The following is a 12077-nucleotide window of genomic DNA, read 5'->3' on the forward strand; positions in this document are numbered from 1 at the left end:
CAGGAGGCCATGGCTGCTTATCTCTTAGCCCTGAAAATTTCCTTCTTAAATGAATTGTTTTTGAAGTCAGATGAAGTTCCTGTCAGAATGATGATACCTTCATAGCTATTTTGCAGGCAAATCCTTATGCACATCATTTGCAGGACATCTTCCAACAAGCAGAAAAAGAAGAGGACAAAAACATAAAAGGTTCAGAAGCTAAGACAACCTGACACTTTCTTGCAACGGTAAAGGTCATGGCACCTCAGCCACTCTGCAGGGACTTCTAGAAGTTAAGGTGTGTGTGTGTCTAGCTTGCTTAAAGCAGCACCACAATCATTAAAAAGCCATGGCAAACACAGCAGGAACAACAACTTTTGTTCTGGCCAGGCTCAGTGAAACCCTAACAATCTCCCACTGGGCCCATATTTACAATAGATGTGAACCTCACATTAAAGCCCTTGTTCCTAGAGCACAATGCAAACCCAAGACTTGGCAACTTTGACAAAATCTAGACCATAAGCATCTCTGATACCTGTTATGACTCTGTCCTACTAAAATGAAGCTATAAATTGCAGTTCCTTATTTATTTAAAACATGAATGCAGTGACTGTTCATGTGACCATTTCAACAGGAGCAGTAAACTCTTGCTGGATTAGGAGAGCGCACAATTAGGTTGCAGTTATATGTCTCTTCGGTGTCATCAAAGTGCATATTTTGTGAAAAGTAAGATATTTTTTCACTAGTCAAGCTTCAAAAAATGTGGGATGCATCTCTATAAGAAAACACCAAGTCACACTTTCTCTCTGAAACATATTCAGATTTAACATTCATAAATGAAAGCTGGAAGTAGGACAAGCTGGAACAGAAATAACTGCATCTCTGCTATGTATTTAGATTTATTTCCAAGAATAACTCTATTACCATAGAACTGCATAGATTTTTTTTAACATCCATGTCCAATTTCAAGCATACTATAACAATAAAATTTTACTTTAAAAAAAAAGCTTCCACTGCTTTTTACAGCTTGAATAGGAAATCATCAGAAACTCACTTCAATTAGCAATAGTCCAATCTCAAATAGTACTCTTTTTGAAGAATTTGATTTAGTACCTTTAATACTGCTTAATATCTTCTCCCATTAGCAAATAATTTGACTGCACGCACCTGAGAAACACCCGTGAATTCTGATCCAACAGAACTGTCTGTAAACTGTGTACCATTTAGCGAAACCTGGAAAAAAAGAAACAGATTGGTGACAATAGCTGAGTTTAATGCAAAAAAGAGCTTTTTATAAAAATTAAAATCTTCCTCAGTATCTGAAGATTGATACAACAGCTTTTAAAATTTGAATCATTGTTCAACTGTGGAGACGGGGAAATCGCCTTTTCTTTTGTAAGAAAGTGCTACAGATGCAAAAGTTTGTATTTTAAACTTTTGTACTATAACTATTCCAGTAATAACTCTGAGCTGAAAGAAGTGATACAGGAAAACAGAAAAGTCATAAGCAAAACTACATTTTTCCTTCAGTATTCATTGTTTGCACTTAGCTTTTAAACTTGTACTATAAATCAAAACAATTAACAAAGATTCTTGCTTTTTGAAAGTTGAATACCATACTGCTTAGAAAAAAATGCAGTGTTAACCAGAAGAGTAGCCTCCTGGTGGCATTCAGTTATTCCAGTACAGCAGCTTCCCTCCTGCCCTGGGTTTTACTCATACAGAAACCTCTGAGATCTCTCCTACAAGTGATACACAGAATACAGCAGACAGCAATGAACTGCCCTTTACAAGCCCCAAGTGTTCTCCCACAGCATTATTTGAGGACACTAAATCAAGAGTAAAGTCAAGACAATGTAAGAATTTAAGTGGCAATGAAGAGCTCTAGATCATACCAACTTGAAGAAAAGGCATTTCTAAAATGGGAAAGGAGAAATAAAGTCAGTCAATTATTTTAGTCTCTCCTTCTTAAGCCCTGGTTGTTTTGAATTTCAGATTTTCTCAATTATCTACCTTTAACATGTTTTAGCTCAACTCTTTTTTGCCCTCCAGTTTCCCACCTATTGCTGTTGGATATTAGTGTTTCTAAGACTATTCTAAAGACCACAATAAAACGAGTCTGTCTGACCAAGAATCCCCACATCTTGTGTGTTGTATTGACAGGATTCAGAAAACATTTCTGCCCTGTGCCCAAACCATAAACTCTAACTGGAGCTGTCCTCAGTGCAAAGGAGCATCCTTCAGTTTTATACATCTCCCAGCATTCCCAACCGCTCAGTTTAGAGACAGGGAGATTATTGCAAAGCCACTGCCTTCAGCTGAATTTTTCCTAAGGCAAGTGGGGGATTGTCAAATCACTGCTAGAGAAAATACAAATAAGAAATCACACAACTTCACTTCCATACCCTATGCTATCTTTCCAGAGTCGATATTTAAGGAAAAAACCCTCATATGCAAGTCAAGCATCTCAGGTCTAAAATTACGGGAACAAAAATACTGATGTGGAACAAGTTCCCTATTTTTATTTAGACACCTTCCAAAAACATATATATACAAAAATAAGGGTTGATTGATTAGAAAAAGTCTTCTTCATCAAGAAAATATATCCTTCAGTCTGGAGGTTGACTGGTTATTCGCATGCATATACATTCAAAAATAAAGAAACCTGTATGAAAGTTTAGAATGAAACAGTTACCTGCAGCTAAAAACACATTTTTGGAGAAAATTAATAAAAAGAGAAATTTATCCAAAGACATTACTTATTCATTAAGGGAGTACATTTACCTGCGTTACATTCAAGACAGTAATAAAGAGAAATACATGAGCCATCACATTGAAACATGGAGGCATTGAGTGACCAAGCTAAAGGTACTCAGAAATGTTACAAAAGTAAAGACAAAAACAATGGGAGGTTTTTGTCATCCACTAAATGTCACAGGAAGCCAAGACAAAATACTGAATATCAGGAATGTCTGCTACATGGAACAAGCTGTCAAAAAAGACATCTCTTGATCCTAAGCACTGTGCAGAATTTGCTTAAAAATATTAGTGTAACCCTCCCCCAGAATTTAATAGTGACCTAAATATCTGCAGGAGGAACAAACACCAAGGAATTTAAAAAGAAGAATTAGACAAATTGGAGGAAACAAAGAGAATCATCAAAAACTAAGTGTCTGTAGGCAATGAGATATAAGACATTGTATGTGAGGCCTAGAGGAAACACAAAACTCACAAAAAGAGAAAGACTTAAGTGGGGATGAATAATGACATGACAGGCAAGGAAGGAGGTGGCTAAATATATTAGAGAAAATATTAGAAAAATCTGGTAGAAGTTGTCCAAATGAGACTCAAACAATAGCAAATTAAAAAACAAATTATGGGACAGTCTCATAAATAATTCAGGGAAGAAAAAAAAGTATAAAAACCACAACTAAATCCTTTCTGGAGGCACATGAGAAACAAGGAGCCTGTCAGGATCCATAAGGCTACAGTAAGTATACAAACAGAAGCATTTTAAAAAAAACCCAAAAACCAAAAACTTAAATAACCTAAAGTCACCAGAATTATTTTTGGTATGTTCATTAGGGAGGAACTAATGATATTCTCACAGTGAAAGGCCTTTATGGAATATGCATTAAAGGATCTGTTTCAAAGCAAAGCACTGCTAGAAAAAAAACAATACAGAGAAAATGGACAAGTGAAAAATTAGCAAACCACCAAGACTGGATGACATTCAGCCAAAAGTCCTAAGGAAGCTTAAGGATCTCAGAGTTGCACTAAGAATTTCAGTATGTTAATGCTGGCTTTGTGCTTCACTAGTACTAGGGGAGCAAATTATTTTTTAAATTTATTTATTAAGGTTTAAAAAGACAAACTGCAGTTATCCCAAGCCTTTAAGAATAAGGTGCCTGAGATGACAAAGTTAGCTAATAGCACTAAATTCTTCATGTAACTAAAGAGACTGAAGAATGACAGAAAGACTTTCCAATATCTAGTTACTGTGCCATATGTAGACAGATATAACTCTGTGGGCAGAGAATTCAAGTGGAAGTGACAAGCTAGACAGCTGTCACTTCTGGATTACCAAGTTTTTTCTATTTAATTTAAAAAGCCTTATTTTTAAATTCCTGAGTATTCTTTTTAAAGAATTATGTTAATGATTTGTGTTTTAAAAAGCTATTTTGTGACAGTAAATGCCATAAGGAAGGTTGACATGGATGATGAAGAATATCTGAATCGCCACAAGCACTCTTCACCATAATGAAAAGTGTATGCGTGAAGTATTTCTGTTCTTACTATAAATTTTATTTACAATGGAAAATAAATAGGGAAATATATCTTGTGTTTCTCGAAAGTTACTGTCACACTAACCCACCTTCTCCAAAACATGGATTTTCCTGAAGAATAAGGCATGTAACATCTTGGCACAACATAATTCATACCAGAAAGCAGAAAAAAAGAGGGAATCACAGTTTAAACAATCCTGCCTGATTACACCGGAATGACCTTGAAGAACCAGTTGAGCCATTAGAAAATAAGCACTCAGAGACTGCCATAATTTGCTCTAATAGCCTGTCACTATTGAAATCAGACCTTCAGGAGGCTGAGTGACACATTACTAGACAACACACCCCCATCTGTCTCACAAGTGAAGCCTTGTGAAGCCACACAAACATCATGAAAGTGAGAGTGATGCAAGATCTCAGGAGAGCTCAGAAAAAGAAAGCACAGGAAAGAAATTTAGATTCAATTCACCATCACTGAATCCTAAACTGTTAAAAAAAAAAAAAAATGCAAGAGTTAATCAAATTCTCCCAGAGAAAAACAGCAAGGATAAATTGCACTGATTTTCCCAGGTGCAGTAGGAAAGACAGATCAGGAAAAAAACGATGTTACCAAGAGAGATTACAGTGACAAAGATTACAGTTACACTTATTTCTACAAGGTCCTAGTATAATAACTGTATTTTATACCACTTAAATCAATTATTTTTATATAGGGAGGTGAAAAATTAAGTTTGTTGAAACATCTGTCAATATCTGAGTAACCCTAAACAAACCTAGCCTGCTACTCCTCCCATGCAGATGTCTTATCCATGTCACTTTTTCTCCTGCCTGCATTTTCAAGCCAAAACCCTTTCACCAAAACAGCTCTCCTGGGCTCATGCTTGCCTCAGGCACTTCGAGCAGTGCCTGGAGCAGCTCTGCCTCACTCCCACTGCCGTCACCCACCACCCTTTGGTGGCAGCACTCTCAAGTCCCACTCTCTGCTCAAAACCTCCCTCCCTGCAGCCCCAGTGAAGCTTTGGCTTGGGCATGCTCCAGTCACAGCCTGAGCTGTTTCTCTCTTCTCCCAGATGCAGCTAAATCAATGATAGAACTGCTGCTGGCAGCTGAGTGATGCTTCCAAAATCCTAGGTGACTTGCAGATAGGAAGAATGATTTCTTCACACCTTTAGTTCAACAGATAGCAAATGATCTGATTTCAATAAGTGAAAACGTAGGATCCTTTTCCTCTAACCCAAACTGATTTAATGATAAACTATTGTAAAAGTCAAATGTCTGGTGGATGAGAGGAAAGAATGATGATAAATGTATCAAAGAGACATTCAACAGTAGATAACGAACACAATCTGATGCAGGACACGCCGGGACTGTAAAGGCACACAGGAGGAAGATGATTCTACACATGCACTGTAATTCTCGTCATTCTCTAGCAGCAAGCACTGTCAGACAGGACAACAGGCTGGCCAGATCTCTAGCACAGCAAGGCTTTGGGGTTTGCTTTAAACACTGCTCCTAAACATAGGCAGGAGTGACTGAAGCCTCTGCAAAACATGTAATACAGTACTGAAGAGATATTATGATGTAAAACACAGCAAGTGAACTATCAATACTTATCCCTTCCTTAATCCTCTTTTAAGTCCACATTATACCCAGTTAACATGTGGTACAACCCAGTTTTTCAGAGGAAGAGCAAACTGAAACCATTCTACTTGGCAGTCATCACTCTTGCCTATTAGATATATTTCAATATACTCATTATTTTTCATTTGCTTTAAGAAACTCATGAGCATTTTTAAAGGCATTGGAAGTACACTACCATGAGTAAGCAAAATACTGCCTGGTTTCTCACAGAAAAGGTTTTTTTGGCCATACTCACCAGTGCCATGCACCACCTGAAAGCAAGAACTCCTACACCAAAATGCCATAAGCCCTGCAACATACCAGCTACTGCAAAACTGAAGCAAACCAAAGCATATACCCAATAAAGCAGAAGATACTCTAAAAAAAATAGGTGTACTACATCATTTTTTCCTCAAAGTACTTGTTAAAGGTGGTCTAATACTGACAGAAACAGGCCAGGGATGTCTTGGGATCAGATGAATGATTACCCAGAACTACATTCAGGAATCCTCTTGGAGAGAATGCCCACATCCAAATACTTATGGTCAATAACATGGCCAAGAAATGCAGAAGTGTCCTGTATCACAGCATGCCTGGGTCAGCTGTGCTGCAGCTGGGCTGGCCCAAGGTCACTGATGATCCTTGTCCACGGTCATGAAAGTCTGACACCCAAGTAGAGATGAACAGCAAACTTTCCTAATAGAAGGGAAGATAGAAGTCTGCAGAGATCTTATTTTTCATTTAATAACCCCTAAAAGTACAAGAGTTTTTGTAGTAGGAGAGCATATCCTCTACGAAAAGCATACTAAAATGGTGTTTTAAAAAAGATTAAAGTTAAGAGTTTTCTTCCAAGCACTAGAGCAAGGCAAAATTAGCATTCCCAAGAGGAGGCAGGAAAATAATCAGTAAAATGCAACACATTTCCAGGCTCATTGGCATAGCAACATTCAAGCAGCTATCAGAGTCTATTATTATTGATTTAGAGGGAAAAAAATAGTCTTTTGCCATCAGTTTTACAAAACTTAATTTCAAAGACTTTTGAATCAGTAGCTTGAAAATAGATAAATGTTTGATGGGCAAAAGGGAAAAGTTACAAGGTTCCTACTCTATAGGTAGCAATGGTTTAGCATGAAGCAGTAGTGAAACATGTCTCAGTGGGGAAGGAATGAATAAAGACCACTAACTAGTTTTCTTAACTATAAAGATAAAAGATGAACAAGCTATCATAGTATCCCTCCTTGATCTAGAAGCAGAAGTGTTTTGCTTAAAAAATGGGCAAATATCTAAATTTTTCATGCTGTAATCACACATCTCTAGCTGTACATCCTAACACAGACTTGCTTGCCAGAGACACTCAGGACTATAGGACAGACACTGACAGATGAAGTGGTTACTGATTATCTGCAACAGTCACCAACAGGGAAAGTTGTGAAGGCTCCCTATCCAAAAAGATCCTTAATTTTACTAAGGGTGCCAAAGAACCGAATAAAAACCAGCACAAGGAAAGGCAAGGTGATAATTTAAGTTCAAATACCCCTATTAAGGCAGCCAATATTTGATCTGGCCAAATAAAAACTTTGTGGAGTAACTTTGCAGACTACTATTTCAGAATAATTCATTTTACCTAGCACTATCCTTTCCCAGCCCAACCTAAATTATTCTAGTGTAGTCCACACTCTTGAGACTGGAAATGTTTTAATGAAGAAAAAAATACACAAAAAACAAGTCAGTGATACCACAAGTCAGCCCTTGGCACTCCTTTGGAAAGCTACTGGACTACACAATTTCAGAGAACCTTTAATCAAGGAGAATTACAAGGCTTTTGTGACTCTCTTGATACTTAGATTTTTTAAAAATACAGATAAACCAGTTTTTAGATATTAAATAATTTAATATTTTAATTTTATTTAAAATTAAATTTAATTAATATTTAAATTTATTTAAAATTTTAAGGAGAAACAGAAGTTGCCAGAAGCTGAACAACAGTCAAGAGTAAAGTGCTCATGAGAAGCTTGTCAGAGCTCCAGAGGACAACAGCTCTGCAGATGAATACAGCCAGCATGCTGGCTCAACCCTTACTTACAGTGGTACCTAGTGCACAGCACATCTAGGTTCAATAGCTACAGTACTCAGCAGAAATCATTAAGAAGCAGATTTGCTGCAGAACACCACATGAGACAGAGACTAGCTCTGAAAACCAGCATGTTAGTGATCCATGTACCATCTTGTGTACATGCATTTGGATGGGGCAGGCTGGAAACCCTGTGACTGTACCATGCTCCCTCCATCATGCTTAGCCCAAGGGAATTACACAGTCAAAGGCTTAACACAGGGAATGACCTATGAAGATGGAAGGAGGAAGAGAAACAATGCTGAGTCTAAGAAAGATTGTTCATCTAACTTGAGAACTCACGCTTGCTTTGTCAAGACAAGCAAGAGACAGAAACATGCAGAGCAGAGAGCCAGTGTTACACTGTACTGCAAACCCAAATACTTGCAAGGAGCTAACAAGGCTGTTGTTGGAGTCACTCAGTTTAGCCCTCCAACAGGTAAATAATGATATTTCTTCATATTAGGGACAATATATTAAGATAAAGATATATTTGGCAATAGACACTCATCATATTAAGCCAAAATCAGATACTCCCTATCTCAGCATCTTCACAGAAAATGCTTATGAGTGAAACTATTTCTCTCTCTTTTGAATTGTGCTACTGCCAGAATAAACTTTGTAAGACCCCCGGTTAAATCCTCTTTAGCCAATATAACTAACAGTCTTCTTATACAAATAATGAGAAAAAAAATACATATAAAATCAATATTATGAGATTCCAGTAATTTTAGTGACACTTTTCATTCCAATTTTCAACTCTTTTGTGTAATAACATTGCCTTTCAGTGTTTTCCTTAAGTAAAATCACACCATTTACAGAATCTGACTAACCTGCAAGACAGGTTCTCTGAAGGCTTCCTTCTTAAACAAGTCATATTATTAAAACTTATCACTTAGCTTTAAGTAAACATAACACTATTTTCATAGTTCAGTAAAAGCTAGTCCTAAAGTAAATTGTTGATGTCAAGCAAGGCAACAAGCTGAGGGTGGGGAGGATTAATCTAGAAAGCTCCACTACCTTGCATGTAGGTTATGAAGTAAGTGTACCAGGAAAGGCTCAAATCCACAAAATTACCCCTCTCCCCACATCCCCAAGATCTCAAATCTGAATTGCTCCTTTTCCAACAGTGATACCTTTAACACCTTTGATACTAAGTCAAAATGTTGATGGGAGTTTTCAACAGAAACTGAAATTATTTCAAATTATGCTTTTTCCAGTTTAAGTCTTTGTTTTTATAGAAGCTCAATCTACGGAGAAGAATTTCAGAAGTATAAGTAGCATGCAGATACAGGACTTGGTTGAAAACACCAATACTTTCTGGTTTAGCAACAGTTATGAGTTAAGAGTGAGGTCAGGGTGGGAGGGGAGGCTGTCCCCACCTCACCCACTTGGGAAGATATTCTAAATGACAAGATATCCAAGATGACAAGTGTCTACTACCTCTTGCTAAAACTCATCTCTAAGATACTTGGACAACAAGACTTTTTCCCAAAGAATTTTTATAAATGCAAGTATTTACAGGCCTATCACAGGGGTGGGGGAGGAAGGAAAATAAATCACTTGTACACAGAGGTGTTTTTTAAAATGAGGCATATTAGTAGTCTGAGAAAGTTAAAGGCATCTTTTCCTCCACAGTTTGCAAAAGTGTTCATCATGCACTGTCAGCTTCTGTCGAATCCAATGCATGGGATGGCTTTTTAAAGTCTGCACAAAAAGTATACATAATTAAGTTTTTGTTTTGTCCTTGTTTGCCCAGACATACACAAAACCTTCAAAAACAGAGCAGGGAGGAAGGAAATTAGACAGCATTGGACAATGGAGAATTGAAACAAAATCAGTTCTCTCTCTACTTCAGTTCTCTAAGACTCGAGTCCTCTGAAAATTAAGTAAAATCACCACTTCTGGTAGATTTACACAGAACTGATTATTTATGTGCTGCATTTATTTTTTTTTGGATCCTCAGTGCCAAAATAAAACAATTCTACTGCAGCACAGTAATGAGAACAGACTGAAGTCTAAATAGCTATTTAAAATTCACAAACCCATTAAACCTGGACTGTCAAAAATTTGTATTCAGAAACACAGCCATCTTAAATGACATGATCTACACTGCAAAGAAAGATGCCTAAAACTCCCCAGTGAAAGTTTTTTTTTCCTCAGTCCTACCTCAGAGAGACAAGTTTGAAGTAGTACTTTGAAAAGAACACAGATACTCATACTCATAGAGATACTGTTACTCTGTAATGAGTTTTAAGGAAACAACATCTATACACTCTGCCATTCCTCCCACACATTCTTCAATAGCACACTCAGTTTTCTTCTAGCTGAATCAACCTGAACGTCATCCTTCAGGAAATGAGCACCTCTTAGGAAATAAGGAGTTCACAGGTTATAGTGACACAACACGAAAATGTTAGCACACACAAAAAAGCCATGGTCTCTACAGGAATTGGGAAGAATTCACAATCCAAAATTAAAAAGATGAAACACTGATTTGTATCCTCTTATAAGACAGAAGAATTTACATTGATGTAACTGTTTAAATGGAAGTTAAAGCTAGGTTGTACGTAAATAAGTTTTTCTTATCTATTCCGCTTTATTGAACAAAGCCAAACAACTTCCTTGGTTGTTAATCTGAATTATGCCAACTTTAACTATTCCATGAAACTTACAGACAGGTATATTCATCCCTGCCTCAGCCACTGCCATAGAATCCACCTCCCCTGTTGTTTTACAGAATAGAGTGTACAGACCCTACCAGAAGTCCCTGCTTCCATAGATACTCTTGAGTTGAATTCCACTGCTAAAACCAAACCTACATACACTGTGATTAAGAAATGCATCTAAGCACTGCCTGGCACATGATCTCATGAAATTTGTTTTGACAAAGGCCAAAGATGTTCTTGAACTAATTACTACGGTTGGGTGCTTATTCCATAAGATATGATCTGGCATAACCCCTATTTAAAAACTGCAAGTAGCAAACCATCTCTAACAGAAATCATCTATGCTCAGAATCAAACATCAAGTAGTGCTCTTCATCATCCCTTTTCTTCTGTTACATGTTCAGATGCTTCTATCTGATAAGCCATTTTCTCCTTATGTTCCAAGAAATTGGGAAGGGTTAGACAAAAGGCCCTTGGAAGTGAGGGACACAGACAATTACATCATTCTTCCTACAAAGTACTCACAAGAACTGGTAATTCTGGAAGAAATCCCTACCAGATACCAAATGACCTCCCACTTGACACCACTGTAAAAGAGATGAAACGACCAGGATAAACTGAGTTATTTTTTTCTAAATTCACAGAATATTGTGCACCCAGACAGAGGCCAGCAGCACAGCCATCCTAAAGGTCACTCTAAGTCACATGAAACTTGGCAACATTTCCATGAACACTGTTTGCAGCATATGAACAAATACTAGGTTTTGTCAGGCTCAGTGTTCTGATTATCCCTCTCTAAACTGCTATATCCCCTAGAAGCTTTATCAATATAATTTCATGTTTTCTTCCAACACCGCACAAAAAAAAAAAAAAAAAAAAAAAAATCAGCATTACTACAATTCCCTATAACCCACTAGCAAACCCATTACTGAAGGATTACCATGACAAAAAGCCAGAAGATCCATGTCATCTGGGAACAAAAATACTCCTGTTGCATTTGAAATCTAACAAGATGAAGTCCCCCTTACTTTTTCAAAAGCAGTGAATAGTAGGTGCAGCATTGGCCCACCCTGAAGGCAGAACTGCCCAGCTGTCTCTGTGGCCCTTCTCAAGGAAGATGCACGTGTCCAAGCAAGGGTTAACAACACCACAGTGAATCAGCTGCAGTGTCTGGTGGTTAATGGTTAATTGCCTTCCAGCAGAGAAGGATCACTACAGGAGAAAGCAAGAGACCCCTGATGCCATGAAAAGGGCCTATCCTTGCAAATCCCAACTTACCATTTTATCTTCCTTTGAACCTTAAACCATCTGTTTTATCTTACAAAAATTGAGAAGTATCAGAACCACAATTTCTACCAGCATTTATAAACATATATTAGAAAAATATATAACAACATCTACCATACAGAAATA

The 12077-nt window shown here is 37.4% G+C and overlaps 1 protein-coding gene across 2 annotated transcripts in view; it reads right to left on the reverse strand.

The window, feature by feature from the left end:
- FAM193A (family with sequence similarity 193 member A) overlaps nucleotides 1–12077 on the reverse strand; it is a 75711-nt gene that overhangs the window by 43156 nt on the left and 20478 nt on the right. For both annotated transcript variants that reach the window (XM_056490197.1, XM_056490196.1), the window contains exon 2: nucleotides 1147–1212. In XM_056490197.1, the coding sequence (XP_056346172.1) occupies nucleotides 1147–1212 (66 nt within the window). The remainder of the gene's footprint in view (nucleotides 1–1146; nucleotides 1213–12077) is intronic.

Source organism: Oenanthe melanoleuca, chromosome 4 (assembly GCF_029582105.1).
Source record: "Oenanthe melanoleuca isolate GR-GAL-2019-014 chromosome 4, OMel1.0, whole genome shotgun sequence".
Lineage (NCBI taxonomy): Eukaryota > Metazoa > Chordata > Aves > Passeriformes > Muscicapidae > Oenanthe > Oenanthe melanoleuca.